The following is a 20,663-nucleotide window of genomic DNA, read 5'->3' as shown; positions in this document are numbered from 1 at the left end:
TTTAACTTACTTTGACAATATGTTCCATTGCCAGTGTAACCAGGAACACATTCACAACTATAATTTCCTGGGAGATCAGTACAGGTAGCTAGTTCGTGACAGGCGTCTACAATCTCAAAGCATTCATCGATGTTAACACAACTCAGTAAAACCATCTCCTCTGAACCGAAGCACACTGACAGGAATAGGATCGCGGGATGTTGGTACAAATCGCATTGACGGCGCATGATCCTGTAATGTTACACTCATTAATATCTGCAAAGAGTCAAGGTGAAAACAAAATACATGATAATAAAAACCATAAAGATTAAATCAAAAATCCAAGTTGTTGGTCTTGGTTGATTAAGCTATATTTCTTGAGTAATTCGGATGAGTAGAAGTGATGAAAATATGTTCTCGCTATACCATTTTCAGCGCTGAAGTATACAGGCACATGCTTAAAGACAACACATAGATTCAATGTTACATCAACCAACAAACCCTGGTTTATTTAAGACTATGTTAGAAACTAGAATAAAAAAAATAATTTCAAAATTCATATTTTTGTCAGAAATGTTACCAAAGAATGGCCAATGAGTATTCAGTCTACCAAATATGGATAGTAACTCTTACTGGCTTACAACTACCTGTACATTGGATTGATAAAGGTAAGCTTACCTGTACATAGATTATAGCCGTCTCCTTCACAACCATCTTTACATGTACAATTATAGCTCCCTGCTAGATTTGTACAAATTCCATCTTCATGACATGGACTGTTATCACATTCATTTATATCTGGAAAAAACACCAATATGTGAATGTTATGCTCACAACTTATTATTAACATTATCTATGCAAAAAAATATGACAGACATTCACAATCAATTTTCAACAGATGGTGTGCTTTAGAAAGAGTTTTGAATGAGTTAAGGGACTTACCAACACAGACTACTCCATTGCCTATATAGCCAGCACTACACATACACATATAGGATCCAGGTGTGTTACTACATTCAGCATTAGCATGGCATGGTGTCAGGTCATTAGTACAGGTGTTATTTACACACGTTACCACTCCTACGGTACATTCATTGATATCTGAAAAAAAAAAGGTTATAATTAGAAAAAATGATTACTTTCACATATATAATTTTTTTAATCAAAATCAGCAAAAAATGTGACTAATTATTGGCTGTTGGGAGCTATTGGAGATACATCAGAGTTGCACTGAGCCATCATAAAGTCAGCTGGCCATTCTTATGATACACAGGAAGCTATATTACTCGAAACATGTTTGTCCAATTAGGCCATCACAATTTGGTTGCTATGGCAATTTAGTGATCTCAATAAGAATTCAACTTCATTCACTAGAAATTGGCTTCAAAGGTAAGGTTTTCAGCATGTCAAACTTTGGTATGCTAAGCTAGTACGGATATTTTCTGCTAAACTGGTAAGGACAATTTCTGCAAAAGACGTCAAGATCAGATGATCAAAAAGACAAAAGAATAAAGAAACAAAGGTTACATGGAAGCTTACCTGTGCAGTTGACTCCATCTCCTGAATACCCTGTGTTACATTCACACTCAAAGCTACCAATGGTATTAAGACAGGTAGCATCTCCATGGCAATTGTTCATGGCATCATCGGAGCACTCGTCCATATCTGTATAATAGTACAAAAGTAAATAAATCAACGTATAATGATATCTACAAAACTGATTTAAATTTGAAATATTTTTGGATCAGACTCTTTACTTGATGATGATAATGATAATAAAAATGATGATACAGCAATGCCAACAACGATGATGATGATGACATAAACAACAACAATGACAATCATGATCATTGTGATGATAACCATAAGAATGATAATGACAAAAACAACTTCTTTGAGTCGGTCTAAACACTCACCTATACAAGTTCTCTGGTCACTATCAAGTGTAAAACCAGCTGGACATGAGCATGTATAGCCAGGTATTGTATTATTACAGATACCGAAGTTAATATCACACTGATCGCTAACACCACACTCATCAATATCTGCAAGAAATCAAAGGAAAATGGCACTGTAAAGAAACCTAATTAGATACCTGCTGATAATGCCTATAGCCTTCACACTTAAAAACAGGTGTGCAAACGAAATTTTCCAGATTAATTGGCTGAAACATTTAAATATATGTTGATTTTTATTGGAAAATAACACCAAAGATGGTTTTGGATTTCTCACAGGTGAAGGTTTAATTGAAGACCGAATTAAAATGACTAGTTTGCATCTGAGGTCATTGGAAAGGGACGACGTGATTGGTTGCTGAGCTGCGCAGTACGGTATTTTAAGTCTGAATGACAGGAGAACTTGAGACAACAAGGCAGGTGAAATGAATCATTATTTTTTCTTGCTATAATATGCTGATCATGATGTAGATTATGACCAGCAACAATACCAAAAACAAACTTTGATGTTAATTTGGTCTTCAATTATACCATATTTGATATAATTAGTAGCATTGATGTTGTAGTAAATAATTTTATTCATTTCATGCAGCACCCTGCTTGTGTATATTCAGAAATGAAATGATTGATATAATATATTACACAATATCTCATTAATTGCAATATTTATTGCACTATAAATGTCAATGTCATTAGAACTGCTTTTGTTACATTAATATGTGTGGGTTTTTTTGTCTTCAATTTTCCAACTGTCTTTATGAAACCTCTGCATGACAAAATTGATTGTCCTATCACCTTTCAATAAAGTTAAGAAAAAAATCAAGAAGAAAATTCACACAAAAACTTACCGACACAAAGTGAGATGTTTGTGATAGATATTTCATATCCCTTGTCACACATGCAGGATTCTGCTGCTGTGTCTGGGTCACGGACACACCTGCCATCGGTGCAGGTCAAACCAGTCTGACATTGAGTCTCAGCTAGGAAGGAGAAATATAACAAAGTCAGTCAAATTTTACTATATTGGTTTGTAGATTACTGTGATTCATGTATGTACGACAGCTGTTGACATCACTGATGAGAATTTTGCAGCTAGTTAATACCAACTGTAATTAATACAATGCTGAGCTTGAATCAATATCAAAGTCTGAGAAAGGTTTTTAACACAAGTCTCCACATACATAAATGACAGCCAGTGAAAAAATTTCACTGACCATCCAGGATTTGAACCTGGGACCTTCGGATCACCGGACCGATGCTCTACCAACTGAGCTAATGAGTCAGATGGAGAAGAGCAGTGATGTTAATATCTATAGGCCTTCAGTTCAATACCCGCCTTTCAAAGTTATTGACATCTCAGAGGATAAACATACTCATAACTCACTCATTCATTCACACTTGCTTACTTATCACTCAATCACCCATTCAATCACTCACTCATCCTATCAATCACTCTCACTCATCCGTTCACTGTCTTGCTTGTACTCACTCACTCAATCAATCACTAAGATACTCACTTTCACAGTTGGAAATGCATCTCACAATGATATCATATCTCTACCAGTTACAGATTACTTACGGACACAAGAGATGCCATCGCTGACCAGTATTGCAAATCCAGAGTTACAATCACATTCAAAACCAGGCACCAGATTGACACACACTTGGCCACAGTTATCAAGGGACAGTTGGCATTCATCAATATCTATACAAAAATAGATGTATCATGAGATAAGATTAAGGGGATTTGATGTCCATTTCTTCTGGCAGTACTGACAGTACCCTAATAATCGTATTGCTGCAAAACAAAAATCATCTTCTTTCATTTAATGGAATTAACATTATTTTGTACAATTGCTTGCAAAAAAACAACTGTTGTGTGAAGAGGGATCATACATCTAATAGTAAACCATGACTCGCTCAATATCCCTACTATTACAAAATAACATTCAAAGTTAGTCTCTTACCAGTACATGTGATTCCATCTCCTGAATATCCATCCAAACAGTTGCATGTGTAAGAGCCTACTACATTAGTACAGTTGGCATTGGCATCACATGGAGAATTCAAACATTCATCAATATCTGTAAACATACACACAAAAACAGAATTCTTTGTTACGAAAGTTCAAAATATTAGAAATGGAAAAGTTAAATAAACTTGTCCGTCAATCCTGATTGCTGACCAACAAATGCAATGAAAGCAATTAGAACTCGGTGTGTCCTAGCGCCGAAGAGAGAGCAGCTCCCATTGGCTGAAACCATGATGCCACCACACTGCCATGGCAACGGCCAATGCCTGACCCAGAATTGTCTCTGTGTGGGTCAAAAACATTGTCTTACTGTTGCACATCAGAAAACTTTATTCTATACTTACTTCAATCATATAGTTTCATTTAATAGAGCATTAATCTAAGAGGCCGAAATGTTCTGGATTAAATTCCTTCTTTCTTCTTCCTTTTGTTGTTGTCCTTTTTTTCTTCTTTTTTCCTCTCTCCGCCCTCCCCTACTGATATCCCTCTCTGCCGCTATCTCTTGTCTCTCTTGTCTCTTCACTTTCAGCCGTAGACCGCAACACATGTGGCATGATATAAACATTGAAACTTTTGAATTAATGTAACATGGAATTATGAAAACAAACTTACCAGAGCATGTAACTCCATCTCCTGAGTACCCTAAGTCACATGTGCAGTTAAATCCACCAATGGTATTAGTACACCCAGCGTTGCTATCACAATCGTTCAAATTGGCTTGGGAACATTCATTGTTATCTGAAAGGAAGCAAGAAATAAACATGAGATGTAGACAGTATAATGGGGAGAATCTTATTGCTATATTAATTTTTGTGAAAAAAAGAAAATACATATCAGCACACTTCATTCACTCAATTATTATTGGGCAAATTATTATTAGGGGCAGCTTCAAAACTTGACCGCCGCTTGCCCGGTGCTTGGTAGCATTTGAACCGTGTTTAGAACAATAGAACTGCTCCAACCGGATGCTAGTTCTAAAACCAAACTTATCTCTAAATATAATTGTCTTGTCTTTTAGTTATGTTTATGTGAAGTTGAATTGTTTGGTTAATTTCATGTGATTTTAGGGAAAGGCTAACTTTCAGACCTTTTTGATCTTCCAGCCTTTTCCTCCATATGTACCATGTTTTTATATATTATTTTTTATGTAATGTCTTTGATTTTTATGGAAATAAAATATGAATATGCATACAAATATGAATATGAATATGAATATGAATATGAATATGAATATGAATATGAATATGAATATGATGGAACTGGCGATTGAGTTTTGAAGCCGCCCCTAAATTAGTCTTCATTTAAAGTATGTCTTTACCATTGCAAGTTCTCTCATCTGATCCGAGTGTAAAACCAGCTGGACATGAGCATGTATAGCCAGGTACTGTATTATTACAGATACCAAAGTTAACATCACACTGATCGCTAATACCACACTCATCAATATCTGAAACAAAACAAAATAAGTGATTAATTGATAGCTATTTCAACATAATAAATGGTATTTATTGTCAAACTAGTGATCTATCAAATTGATCAAAATAGTGAATATTTGCCAGCGGGTCACTTGCCTGGTGAAGTCTGATGGTATCACATGCAACATAGCAAGTAGTAAAAGTAAGTTCCAGCAAAAATTTTAATTCATAACTTTATGAATCAAACTGATTCTACGCAGAGCTACAGTCAAACAATATCTATATGCTGCATGAAGGACTGAAGGTAATGACTTCAAATATGAGAACAATTTCAGTATCTTCGTATTCTGAATTTATTGAAGTAATCAATGTTGATTATTACAAAGATATACACTGGAAAATAATTCAATTAAGTGCAATTAATGCATTAATATTAATAAATTTGCAACTTATGTGACACAAAAATTATACAGAACCAGGACTCAATATGCTCTACCACCTTACAAAGTTTACTGGACTAGGTAATTGAAAATTGCCAAACTGCCAAGATCATCTTAATATGTCATTGTGTTCCCCCATGAAACATTCTCAAGTTAAAGTATTTGATACACCAGCCCGAAATTAGCCTTAATGAACCCGTGAATCACCATTACTCTAATTGCAAACTTACCAACACACAGAGAGCTATTGGTTGGTGATAACTCATAGCCCTTAGCACATACACATGATTCTGCAGCAGTAGTAGCATTCCTCAAACATGCTCCATTGGTGCATATTAGCCCAGTCTGACAATCAGTCTCAGCTGTAATGATAAAAAATAAATTTGCATGAAAAACAATTCAATTTGTTACAATCATAAACAACTGACCTTGATCTAAGATTAATCATTCATAGAAAAAAATTCCCTAGCTTTAAATGTTTAAATGTAATACTTACGAACACAAGTAACACCATCACTCAGAAGTATTGTCAGACCAGCATTACAATCACATTCAAATCCAGGCTCCAGATTAATACAAATCTGACCACAATTGTCCAAATTCAGTTGACATTCATCAATATCTGAAAAACAAAGGGAAGGAAATCAAAGATTGATCATAAGGTAATGTGTACGGCCCTTGCATGTACGTTATAGATTTTTGCCTTTTATAGAGTCATACAAAAATGCAGTTTTACTGTTTTGCACCTTTACTTCTTAATTAAGGATTGAAGACAGGACATATATTTTTGGATGAGCCCAATAAGTGAGCTATAATATTGCGGATCAGAAATTCCACCATCATGTGAAAAAAAGTAAGTTACAAGTCTAAGAACTTTAGGTTACAGCATCCTCAATCAATCAATAATCAACCAATCAATCAATCAATCCCTCAAACATACAGATATGTTCGATTAATACTTCCTAAAACAGAGCTTGTTCTTCAAATGATATATCCTCTACTAAAATATTTATTTTCAAAGATAGAATTGTCAGTCTCAACTGTAGGATTAGTCTGTTACCTGTACATGTGATTCCATCTCCTGAATATCCATCCAAACAGTTGCATGTGTAAGAGCCTACTACATTAGTACAGTTGGCATTAGTGTCACATGGGTCATTCATGCATTCATCAATATCTGTAAACAACCAGGTAAACAAACAAAACTGCATGTTAAATCCAAGTTCCTAAGAAGAACCACAAAGTCAGGAACACCATACATCTTACATGTTACAAAGCATTAGTCTTTCAGTGATATAGCATTCATAAGCTTATTCTGTACTTGCTAACATGAAGAATATACCCAGATTCAGGAGCATAACGTGATTGAGCGGGAAAAACCTCGTATGTACTTTTGGCCCTTGAACATGGATAAAGCCTTGTAGGTATAGACTTTATATTGAATGGTTTGCTTTATCCATATTCAAGGGCAAAAAGTACATATGAGGTTTTTCCCGCCCAGTGACGATATTAATTACTGTAGATTGTTGCACTTTACAATACATTACAAAGTTGATAGTGCTATCTCTTCATACCCTTATCCATTCCTCATCATTCATGACCTGCTCATTACGCACATACCCTTATCAGCCTACACTGACATAACCCATCAAAGCCAGGATAAGTTCCTAATTCTGTTTATCACCACTAACAACCAGCAATAACATCATTATCAAAATGACATTTTCTTTTTGCAAGCCAGTGTAATTTACTATTATTTCCTCTACACTATGGTGGGAGCTCAAAATTTTTAATTTTAACAACTGTTTGAATTAAAATTCATTCTCTTAAAACTTACCAGAGCATGTGACACCATCTCCAGAGTACCCTAGGTCACATGTGCAGTTAAATCCACCAATGATATTTGTACACTCAGCGTTGACATCACAATCGTTCAAATTGGCTTGGGAACATTCATCAACATCTGTAAAGCAAGAGCAAAATATGGCCTATTAGCATGCAGAGACTTCACATGAAAAACAAATACATAAGAATTATTTTTTCTGGAATCAATTACACAGGTAAATAACATTTACATCAATGTTCGCTTTAAGTGTTGTTGCTGCTCTTAATGCTCTGCGTGCTAGCCATGCGCTTAAACGGTAAAAATTAAAGTTTTGAAATATTTTCTCGAAATATCATGAGCTATCTTAAGAACTACTGAGCCATTACTAGGCTTGTTTGTACTCATTTTAATGCATCTTTCATACTGATTCCAAATATGGTCATAAAAAACATTTATGAAATTTCTGACTTTTTAAAAAAATTTGAAACCTGTCGTCTGCAGTTGACACCCGTGTGAAGAGAGTTAATGTTACTCTTGTCCATCAGTATTGGCATATTATAACGATAAAACAGAATGATTCATTCCACCTGCCTTGTTTTCTGAAATTCTACCTTATAAACTTGACAGTCAATTAGCTGGCAATTGGGCTATTCCAGTTGACATACACCCCCCTATGGAAGACATGACCTTAATCTCACACACAGGAAGTGAATTTCAAATGGACTCACACATTCATGTAGCCTCATTTGAAATTCACACTCCCTGTGTGTAAGATTAAGGTCATGTCTTCCATAGGAGGTGTATGGATTTCAACTGGAATAACCCATTTTGGAGCAGACGACACTGAATGGGCGACTCCATTTGAAATTCACACTCCCTGTGTGTAAGATTAAGGTAATGTCTTCCATAGGGGGTGAATTAACCCATTATACTTTGCACCTGAACAGTTTGAAAAGTGGCTAGTTGCAGTGCTGCAATAAGTTACATATGCACAGATATCGCTGCAACAAATGCATATCCACCCTTGCTATATTGCATGATAAACAAAAACTAAAATATTTGTTTATCTATATATATACCTGTGCAGGTCCTTTGATCACTTCCCAGTGTAAAACCAGCTGGACATGAGCATGTATAGCCGGGTACTGTATTTGTACAGATACCAACGTTAACATCACACTGGTCACTAACACCACACTCATCAATATCTGAAAAGCAAAGAGGATAATAAGAGGACACATGAGCTATATGTAATAGAAAATTTCAATATGCAGAAAAAAAGACACTGATTCAACTAACAAACCGGTTACCAAAGATTTTACATGCAAAACATAAAAAGGCTAATGTTTGTGACACAACATCAAGGGGGTACACATTTTTTTAAATTAATAATGAACTACTAAGAAACATGATCAATAAATATCTGTTGTCACTTATTTGTAAACTTACCAACACACAGAGAGCTATTGGTTGGTGATAACTCATAGCCCTTATCACATACACATGACTCTGCAGCAGTAGTTGCATTCCTTATACATGCTCCATTGGTGCACATTAGCCCAGTCTGACAATCAGTCTCCGCTGCAATAATAACAATAATTATAATTAGAGAGGGCGGCCTATCTGCTGTGTCCTGGCAGAACATCAGTCAATATGAGGCATTAAATATTAAATGCGAGGATCCAGAGGATGCATGCCTGAGAAAATATATAATAATTAAAGAAACGGAGCTCAGACAAACTGCCAGTGCACGCTGGTTAGAATCCGAACGGTTCTGATTTTTTCTCTCCGTTTCTTTAATTGTAATAATAACAAATAACTTTACATGAAAAGCAGTTCATCTTGTTAAAATTACAAACAATAAAGTCTGGATTTTTGCAGAATAAATGCATTATATAAATAAGTTAAATGTTTAAAACGAAATACTTACGGACACAAGTAACACCATCACTCAGAAGTATTGTCAGACCAGCATTACAATCACATTCAAATCCAGGCTCCAGATTTATACAGAGCTGACCACAGTTGTCCAAATTCAGTTGACACTCATTGATATCTGAAAACAAAGGGAAGGGAAATCAAACATTGAGCACTTGGTAATGCATAAGGTACCTGTAAGTCATAAGTTAATAATTTGCTTTTATCATTTTTATAACATTGTCTTCTGTTCTGAGCCAGCCATGCTGCTATAATATGGTTCACTTCAAGTTCGGTAGTGACGTACGTGCATATTTTGCTCGCCGCAGTATCAAATCGGGAGCGTAAAATTAAACACGCTGAGTGTATACGCATGCGTACAGAGGCAGTTTGTCAGCACGCTTGCAGCGCAACCGTGAACCAAATTATATACTCTGATCAGCTTGTAATAGGCAGTACTCATAACATTGTGGATTGATATAGAATAGCGTACACACAGCTATATTCTTGCAAGTAGCTGAATATAATTGCAGGATTTCAGACCTTATATGAACATTTGGGAAAGGAAGAGAATTCTTATGCAAGGCAAGTCCATGGTCTGACCCCCTCGTAGGTAGTATTCTCTCAGCCGATAATACAGCGTCCCCGACCACACAGCCTTCTCACCTGCTACTATTCTAAAGTTCCTTCAATATGTTAATTCTTAAAAGACAGAATTAGTTCATCTATAAAGTTAGTCTCTTACCTGTACATGTGATTCCATCTCCTGAATATCCATCCAAACAGTTGCATGTGTAAGAGCCTACTACATTAGTACAGTTAGCATTGCCATCACATGGAGAATTCAAACATTCATCGATATCTGAAAACAACCAAGCAAAACATTATAAATGCCAAGTTTCTATATGAGACACACAACTACACTATGTATCCTTTCTTACAAAACTAAGAATTTGATTCAAGTATTAAGGTATTAAACAGCACACCCTCCCCTCACACACAAGGCTAATTACGTGCTTGCATGAACAATATGAACAGAGTTTGTAAGGCACAATTACTTATGATTATTGCCCAAGTTGATAACCCAATAACACTGTTTATACCAAGCTACACTGGACACCTTCACTACTACAGATGAAACTACCAATTAAGAGCTCAACCTCAGGCGGCATAGGAAGCGCAACACGTGACGTACGAGGCTGGCGAAGATACAGGGCTGACAGCCCTATTCAAAATACACGGTTAGCAATTACAAATGGAAAATTAACATACTTGCAGTGGGGTACTTTGTAGAACCCCGACGGTTTTAGAGTAAGATAATTTTGCTTTGACACCACATAACAAATTTAGAATTGTTTGTGAAGATTTCATGATTATGTGTTAATCCAATGGCGACCTCAAACTTGGCAATATCGCTTCCATCACCGCCTGCTCAACCTCTAGGATGGAGCTAAATAGAAAAACTTAACAAACAGTATTGATAATACTTTTAATTCTAAATTTCTAAAAGAAAACTTACCAGAGCATGTGACACCATCTCCTGAGTACCCAAGGTCACATGTACAGTTAAATCCACCAATGGTATTTGTACACTCAGCATTGACATCACAATTGTTTAAATTGGCTTGGGAACATTCATTAACATCTAAAAAAAAGAAAAAAAGTATTCACATTAGCATACAAAGACATCAGATGTTATATTCAAATGCGTAAGGATCAGTGTTATCTTGTAATCAAAAACATGCATGTAATAAGATATACCGTAAAACCTCGTCTACAAGCATAGTGTTTTTGATGAAAGCTAAATTAATACGATACATGCGTAAATATGCCACTACAACAGATTGGTCTTACAATAATACTTGTTTGTATGATTGGTTCTGTAATTTATTTGCTCAAACTCCATAATGGTGCCTGGATTAATTTAGCTTTCATCAGAAGCACTCTATATGCTTGTAGACGAGGGTTTACGGTAGTTTACTTGTTTTTGTCTTTGTTCCATATCATAATAAACATATCATACAAGACAACTCTTACACTGCTCTTACAGTGAAGGCTACCTCAATCACCATGCTAATGTGCATATTTTGTTTAAAATTACACAGTTTTGCACACAAAGTGCACAATTGTCCCGGTAAAACATTTTTTAACAAATTAAAAGTAAGACTTAATTTGCCTCCAAGAAGTTTTATTCAGAATGGCCTATTCCAGTTGAAATCCATACACTTCTATGACATAACATTAATCTCCCACACAGGTGGTGTAGATTTCAGGTAACCCCATTTAAAACACACACTCCCTGTGTGGGAGATTAAGATTATATTTTCCATAAGGGGTGTATGGATTTCAACTGGAACAGCCCGATACATAAATGCCACTGAGCATAACAGACCACAGTAATGCCACACTGGGAAAGTTATTATCTTTACCCTTTTTGAAAATTGACCCCTGACCTAAGTCGCATATCACAGATATCAAACCCTACACATCTGCAAGGGATATCATATGAAAAAAAAATCATTATATACCTGTGCAGGTCCTTTGGTCAGTTCCAAGTGTAAAACCAGCTGGACATGAGCATGTATAGCCAGGTACTGTATTAGTACAGATACCAACGCTAACATCACACTGATCGCTAACACCACACTCATCAATATCTGCAAGGCAAAAAGAGGATTAATAACTTATGAGGACACATGATTGGATTTGGGAATTTCCGCCTATTATTCAGGCGCACCACTGCTCAGCAGTGTACTTTGAAACATCTATCTATCTCTATCACCATTTCACAACATTACATTAACACAACTAATCTACTACCATCACTGTATACACAACTATTACTGCCCCTGGGATCTAGGGAGGGTGCAGGTAACAAGCCCGGGATGATTCCCCTACTCTTTTCGATAAGGCCTGCAACTTTTACGTGCGCAGGTTTGACTTGTCTGACACACGGAACCGCCATTTTACGTGACCGTGCGAACCACGAGACGCCGGGCACCCACTGTGTACACCTGCACATTCTACACAGTGGATGGGAGGGAGGAGAAATATCTCAATTATATTCTACTAGACTGAAAGAGAATAAGATTATGATATTTCCGACCTATTGGAACTATTTAGAGTGAACACCAAGGATCGGGCAGGATGGGGTTTCAAACCACGGACTCCTCGCTCAACTCTCCCTAATGGTCCAGCGCCTTAGACCACTAGGCCACCTCGCCCTCAAGGTATATGAAAAAATCAATATACAAAATCAATATGCAAAATTACACTGATTCAACTGACAAACAGATAACCAAAAATTTTACATGCAAAACAACAAATTGAAAGGTCAATGTTTGTGACACAACATCAAGGAGGGGGAGGGGTAAAAACAATAAACAACTCTTGAGAATTTTACAAACTTTAGTCAATAAACATCTATTTTATTGTATACTTACCAACACAAAGAGAGCTGTTGGTTGCTGATTGCTCATAGCCCTTATCACATACACATGACTCTGCAGCAGTAGTTGCATTCCTTATACATGCTCCATTGGTGCATATTAACCCAGTCTGACAATCAGTCTCCGCTGTAAGGATTGAAAATAACTTTGCATGAAAAATTTCAATTTCAATTCAATTTATTACAATCATAAGCAAATGACATTGATCTAAGATAAATCATTCATAGCAAAAATGAACTAACAATAAATGTTTAATAAATTACTTACGGACACAAGTAACACCATCACTCAGAAGTATTGTCAGACCAGCATTACAATCACATTCAAATCCAGGCTCCAAATTAACACAGAGCTGACCACAATTATCCAAATTCAGTTGACACTCATCGATATCTGAAAAAAATAAATATAATAGTGAATATAGCTTCCTTTGTTTTTGAATGAGAAATGTGTGATTTTAATTAATCCATTTTAACACATTAATCTGATGATGTCATTTTGGTTCACTTTTATGACAGAAGTTCGCAATGTTGACCAGTTATCACAAAACTTGATTTTAAAATAACACAAAAATCACATTTATAGCATGCCCATCACTTGATTATTCATAACCATTGCGTATCACACATGTGCGTATCAATCAAATTGCTTGTCAGATAACATATGCATAGGTTACCAGTCCGGTCCGACTGCCTGATCAGGAAGTACTACCGAATCAGGCAGCATGTTGCCGAGTCAGGCAGTATGGTATCCCACAATGCAATACTCTATTTCAAATAGAGCATCCTTTATTTCTTGGTTTAGAGTAAAGAAGTGGGTAAAATATATAAAATTATCAATGAATGTACAATTAGTAGTAATTTTTCATCAATATTAATTAAAATAAAGTTAATTTGCATATTTAAATCAAATTTTTAAAAACCGTTAGAAATTGTTTTGTTATTTTAATTATATTCCTCCCGGTGGAATTTTTTTTCTCCATGTGAAAAATTGTCAACTTACATGTAGCTCATGTGTGTCAAAGTAAAATTTCCACCGATCTTTTATCAAATCACCATGAACAATTTAGTCCTTAGTCTGTCAAATTCGGAAGGGTTACCAAAGCCTGTGTTGCCTGATTCGCAACATGCTGCCTGATTCGGCAGTACTTCCTGATCCGGCAGTCGGACCGGACTGGTTACTGATATCCATCAATTACTCCCGCAAATAAAACCCTCTCAAAGGTAACCACTTACACAATATTTGACACAAAATATCACACACAAATTACAAACAAGCGAAGAATTAGAGGTAAATGACTGAATAGGAATTTGCTGTAGTGCAAAAACTTTTGTTACGTTTTTCAATCTGTCTATAGTCCTCCAGATTATACATTAGTCTCTTACCTGTGCATGTGATTCCATCTCCTGAATATCCATCCAAACAGTTGCATGTGTAAGAGCCTACTACATTAGTACAGTTGGCATTGGCATCACATGGCGAATTCATGCATTCGTCAATATCTGAAAACACACAAATGACACCAAGTGATGAAATTCTGGAATACCCGGGGCACAAGTATAACCCTAACCCACCCTAATTATAACCTTAATCCTAATCCACCTTGATTATAACCCTAACCCTAATTGTTACCAAAATTATAAACCTAACCTAACCCTAAAACATAGGGTACACAGGGTGTACCTGAACTGTACCGAGAGTTCCCTCCTCTAAAAATTCCAACAGGGATTAATAGTCTGGGCCCTTATTTGCCGGTGGAATTTTTAGCAGAGGCCACTTTTAGCCTGTGCTTAAAATTCCATTTGTGTCAAGGGAGCCCATATGCGCCATTACGCATCTTTATGGTATTGCAATGATGTAAACGATGATGTGCAAAAGAGAAATATCTTCCACATTTTGTAAGCAACAATTTTTTGATTATGGTATGCACATTTGTATAACAAACTTACCAGAGCATGTGACACCATCTCCTGAGTACCCTGGGTCACATGTACAGTTAAACCCACCAATGGTATTAGTACACTCAGCGTTGCCATCACAATCGTTCAAATTGGCTTGGGAACATTCATTGACATCTAGGAAAATGAAAAGAGTATTCACATTAGCATACAAATATATGACCAGCTCCAACAAAACCCGGAACAAGTCGCCAGACATGTTTTTGATTTATAGGCTACCGTAATCAACAATACTAAATGTGCATCTCCTCTTTAATATTACACAGATTTGCACACAAAGTGCATCATTATCCCAGTAAACATTGTTTAATCAATTAAAAGGAAGACTTACTTTGCAGTCCCTCTAAGAAGTTGGAATGTGCTAATCCAGTTGAAATGCATACACTTCTATGGAAGATATTAATCTTAATCTCCCCATTTGAAACTCACACTCCCTGTGCGGGAGATTAAGATTATGCTTTTCATAAGGGTGTATGTAATTCAACTGGAATAGCCAAATACATAAATGCCACTGAGCATAACAGACAACAATAATCCCACACTCAAAAAGTTTTTATCTTTACCCTTTTTAACAACTGACCCCTGACATAAGTAGCATATCACAGACATCAGAGCCTACACATATGTGAGGGATGTCACGAGAAAATTATTTGATTATACCTGTGCAGGTCCTTTGGTCAGTTCCAAGTGTATAACCAGCTGGACATGAGCATGTATAGCCGGGTATTGTATTTGTACAGATACCAACGCTAACATCACACTGATCGCTAACACCACACTCATCAATATCTGCAAAGCAAACAGAGGATAAAAACTTATGAGGATACATGAGCTATATGTAAATGAAAACACCAATATGAAAGCAATACTGATTCAACTAAAAACAGTTAACAGATTTACATGCTCTCTCTCTCTCTAGGTGCCATATCCTAAGACGTTGGCGATCATGTCGTGCCACAATTCTCTGTTATAAGCCATCTCCAGAAGCTCTGTCGCTTTATGTTCAGCTCCCCTTTCTTTTAGCCAGTCTTTCAGATTTGATAACCACATCACTCTCTTCCTGCCTCTGCTCCTTGTTCCTTCTATTCTTCCTGTCAATACTAGGTTCTCGAAACCATCCTTTCTGAGGATATGACCAAGGAATTTGAGCTGCTTAACTCTGATTTCAAGTAACAGCTTCCTGTTCACATTTGCTCTACTTAGGACATCGTCATTAGACACTTTATCAGTCCACGGGATCTTCATCATTCTTCTAAGGAACCACATCTCGCAGCTCTCCAATCTTCTTTTAATGTCTGTTGTTATTGACCATGCTTCACTTCCATACATTAATACAGGGACGACATAGCAGTTGAGTACCCGAACTCTAGTCTCTATACATGCAAATAATTGAAAAGTTAATGTTTGTAACACAACATGAAGGGGGGAAGGGTTACAATAACAAAATCTTGAGAATACTGGCAAACTTAGTCAGTAAGCATCTGTTTAACTTACCAATACAGAGAGAGCTATTGGTTGGTGATAGCTCATAGCCCTTATCACATACACATGACTCTGCAGCAGTAGTTGCATTCCTTATACATGCTCCATTGCTGCATATTAGCCCAGTCTGACAATCAGTCTCAGCTGTAAAGATAAAACAATAATTACTTATGAAAAACAATTCATCATGTATATTACAATTAAAAATCTTAAACTTTAAGTTTAAGATTAGGTTTTAAATTTAAATTTTAGATTAGATGCAGGCTAGATCCAGAATAGATTAAATTAGATCCAAGTTAAGAAATTTATAAATCTTAAAACAAAAAACCTGGATCTAATCCTCACATTTGTTTTGGTTTAAATCTGTATCTAGGAAGAGTAATTTACAAAAAGAATACATAAAGTTAAATGGTCACATAAAAATACTTACGGACACAAGTAACACCATCACTCAGAAGTATTGTCAGACCAGCATTACAATCACATTCAAATCCAGGCTCCAGATTTATACAGAGCTGACCACAGTTGTCCAAATTCAGTTGACACTCATCGATATCTGAAAAAAAATATATAATAGTGAATATAGCTTCTTTTTTAATGAGAAAATGTTTGATTTTAATGAATTCCTTTTAATGAATTAATCTGATGACATCAGTTTGGTTCACTTCTTATGACAGAAGTGTTTGCAATGCTGACCAATTATCACAGCAGTTGATTTTTATATTAACACAAAAATCACATTTATACCATGCATCATTTGATTATTCATAACCAGGCCCGTAGCAAAAGTATACAAAAAGTCCAAAAATCTAAGAATTTGCGAGCATAGCGGGCCAAAAAAATTGATTTTTTAAGCTTTTTTGATCAAAAAATGTCTAAATTTGGGGAAGAAAGTCCACTTTTCACAGAATTGCCCCCTTGGAAAAAAAAAAAGTGCACTTTTTCTAAATCAGCACCCCCCATTCATAACCTTTGCATATCACACATAAGAGTGTACCAATCAAATTGCTTGTTAGATAACATACAAGTAGGTTACTGATATTCAACAATTACTTTCACAAATAAAACCCTCTCAAAAGTAACCACTCACACAAATTACAAACAAGCAAATAATTAGAACTTAATGACTGAATTGGAATTTGTTGTAGTGCAAAAACTTTGTTTTGGTTTTCAATCCATCTATAGTCCTCCAGATTATACATTAGTCTCTTACCTGTGCATGTTATTCCATCTCCTGAATATCCATCCAAACAGTTGCATGTGTAAGAGCCTACTACATTAGTACAGTTGGCATTGGCATCACATGGAGAATTCAAACATTCATCGATATCTGAAAACACAAACATAACAGCAGGTGATGAAATAGACGGTTCCTATCTCTGAAAATTCCAACAAGAATTACGGGTCTGTGCCCTTATTTGCTGGTGAGATTTTTAAGGGATGGCACTTTTAGTCCTAAAGTTCCACTTACATCAGGCCAAAAAAAAATATTGTTGTGTTGCCCGCAAGTGGGAAAATGGGAAATTTGGGTCGGACGGTCGGATTTCTTGTTTGTTTGTTTTTGTTTTGTTTTTTAAACCTTCAGTTTTTAAAAATCCCCTCAAATATTAAATAATGTTTCTTCAATTAGGGGACATTTGTCAATTTTGACTTCTGGATACCTGTTAGACATCAATTAAAGACTAGTCTTTCAATAAAATATTAATTTTAAGAGAAAAACATTGAGTTTTTGAACAAATCTGTAAAAATCATCATTCAAAAAAATAAAAAATAAAAAAATTGCGACCCTGATTTTTCAGGATTTAGAGTAGGACGGTTGAGGGCAACACAACAATTCTTTTTTTTGGCCTCATGGGAACCCAAATGTGCAATAGGAGAATCCTTATTGTATTGCAAAGATGTAAATGATGATGTGCGAAAGAGAAATATGTCAGCATCAATGCTTTGATTATGGTATGTACATTTGTATAGCAAACTTACCAGAACATGTGACACCATCTCCTGAGTACCCTAGGTCACATGTACAGTTAAACCCACCAATGATATTAGTACACTCAGCGTTGACATCACAATCATTCAAATTGGCTTGGGAACATTCATTGATATCTAGAAAAAAGAAAGAAAAACAACAGATTTGTTAATGATGAAAAGCAATTATTATTACTTGCACACACAAAGATAGCATTGGAAAATTGAAACAGAACTGAATTGATTTTTTCGTTACTTTACCTGTGCAGGTCCTTTGGTCACTATCAAGTGTAAAACCAGCTGGACATGAGCAGGTATAACCAGGTACTGTATTTGTACAGATGCCAACGTTAATATCACACTGGTCACTAACACCACATTCATCAATATCTGAAACAAGAAAAAAATCAAATATTATGCCCATACCATCAATAGAATCATTGGGCTATTCCAGTTGAAATCCACACACACATTATGTGAGATTTGCTTCACAGCGACGCCTTCAATTTTACTCGGATTTCTACTTTTTGCATAATTATAATGCCCAGTGGTGAACTAAAATATCACGTAAAAAGACTAAGCTTGAAGTGCTTTAATAACAGTAAAATTTAACTTTTATATTAAAACCGGTCGACCGGTTTTATTCAGAGTTCATTGATCGACTGCTTGCTAACATCTCCCGTGGATGTCAGCTAATGTGTACACACGTCGAGCGCAAAACTCCGTGCAGTATTACATGTTACGATCGGCGAGCATAGCATACGCATTGTAGGCGCTGGAATGAAATCGCAATTTTCTTCCTTATACCTCATTTGTTTGGCTTGAAATTAAAACGGGATAATGTGATCAGTGAAAACAAACATTTAAATAGGAATCTATTTTTTATGTAAATCACACATTATTGCTTTACATGTAGAGTCATATAAAGTCATGAACATGTTTTTTAAAATGTTTTTTTTTCTCTTTGTTTAGTATTTCAATCATCGGTTTTAAATTAACTTACCTACGCAAAGGCTCGTATCAGTACTGTCAAGTTCATATCCACTGTTGCACACACACGATTCAACAGCGTTACTATTATCACGGAAGCACACACCATTGGTACAACTAAGTCCAGTCTGACATTGAACATCAGCTGAAATTCATAGGGAAAATTGGTTATATAAATTAATATTAAAACAAACATTATCAGATAATATATAATTAATAGTTTGGTTCTTGAGACTTTAAAAATCTGATGAAAAACAAGATTTTAAAAACCCTTATATATACTATAAGTGAATTCCATATTTAAAACATAGATCTTGATCATCAGAGTAATTAGTCCATATTTTGTTGAGGTCATTGCCATTTCAAAAAATCAATTAATCAATCAATCAATCAATCAATCAATCAATCAATCAATCAATCAACAAATCACAGACACTTACTGAGTGCAAAACACTATACAAGAATTTGCGCTAAAAACTAGACACAAAAAGAAAGAACAATGTTTTTTCAAAGAAAATGATACATGTGCAAAATATACTACTATAGCAATTAAAAGCAAAATAATTTTAATGGTAGTAGGCAATGAAAATTTCATGTTTCAATAGTTTCTTGAAAGTATCCAAAGACCCAGCAAATTTGATGTGATCTGGCAGTTGGTTTGAAATGTGTGGAGCATGACATAAAAATGACCAGTCCGCAAATGTTGAGCGCTAGTTCAACCAATTGAGGTGCAGATGGTATACTTACGGACACAGGTTACGTTGTCACTGACCAGTAGAGTGAACCCAGCATTACAGTTGCACTCAAAACCTGGAACCAGATTGACGCAGACTTGAGCACAGTTGTCTTGATCCAGGGTACATTCATCAATATCTGGAGTGAAAGAAAATATTTTCAAAAGCATTGATTTATTATAGTGTCCTATGCTTAGCCATAAACCCACAAGTGTTAGCACACTTAACATGAATTCGTTGACCGCTGTAGCCCAAGACATACCATCTAAACCAGGGATGCAGCTCTATATTGGGGTATTACCCTAGTCAGCCTACATGTAGAATAACCATCACAGCCAGGATCATATCCCTGAGTTTGCATACAGGATACTAAGATAATAACTTAATAAGCAGTTAGTTAGTTCCTTGCCCATTGAAATTTCAAGTTAGCTCAATTAGTCAACAAGGACAAACTTGGGCTCAAACTCCCATCGCTAAACACAAATGCAACGGAGTCTAGAGCCTTAACTGATTGAGCGA

General features: G+C 35.8%; 1 protein-coding gene across 1 annotated transcript in view; it reads right to left on the bottom strand.

Moving 5' to 3' along the window:
• Positions 1-20,663, bottom strand: part of LOC140166771 (uncharacterized) — a 49,695-nt gene that overhangs the window by 5,589 nt on the left and 23,443 nt on the right. The window contains exons 12-31 of the mRNA XM_072190264.1: positions 15,631-15,759; positions 14,962-15,087; positions 14,398-14,514; positions 13,280-13,405; positions 13,007-13,138; positions 12,092-12,220; positions 11,083-11,208; positions 10,309-10,425; positions 9,577-9,702; positions 9,096-9,227; positions 8,726-8,854; positions 7,659-7,784; positions 6,882-6,998; positions 3,514-3,639; positions 2,783-2,914; positions 1,896-2,024; positions 1,519-1,644; positions 922-1,080; positions 658-777; positions 11-255 (exon numbers count right to left, since the gene is read on the bottom strand). Coding sequence (XP_072046365.1) covers positions 143-255; positions 658-777; positions 922-1,080; positions 1,519-1,644; positions 1,896-2,024; positions 2,783-2,914; positions 3,514-3,639; positions 6,882-6,998; positions 7,659-7,784; positions 8,726-8,854; positions 9,096-9,227; positions 9,577-9,702; positions 10,309-10,425; positions 11,083-11,208; positions 12,092-12,220; positions 13,007-13,138; positions 13,280-13,405; positions 14,398-14,514; positions 14,962-15,087; positions 15,631-15,759 — 2,537 coding nt within the window. The 3' untranslated portion in view covers positions 11-142. The remainder of the gene's footprint in view (positions 1-10; positions 256-657; positions 778-921; positions 1,081-1,518; positions 1,645-1,895; positions 2,025-2,782; positions 2,915-3,513; positions 3,640-6,881; positions 6,999-7,658; positions 7,785-8,725; positions 8,855-9,095; positions 9,228-9,576; positions 9,703-10,308; positions 10,426-11,082; positions 11,209-12,091; positions 12,221-13,006; positions 13,139-13,279; positions 13,406-14,397; positions 14,515-14,961; positions 15,088-15,630; positions 15,760-20,663) is intronic.

This window comes from Amphiura filiformis, chromosome 12, assembly GCF_039555335.1.
Source record: "Amphiura filiformis chromosome 12, Afil_fr2py, whole genome shotgun sequence".
NCBI lineage: Eukaryota > Metazoa > Echinodermata > Ophiuroidea > Amphilepidida > Amphiuridae > Amphiura > Amphiura filiformis.
The sequence above is the reverse complement of the archived record's forward strand: the minus strand, read 5'-3'. Positions and strand labels throughout refer to the sequence as shown.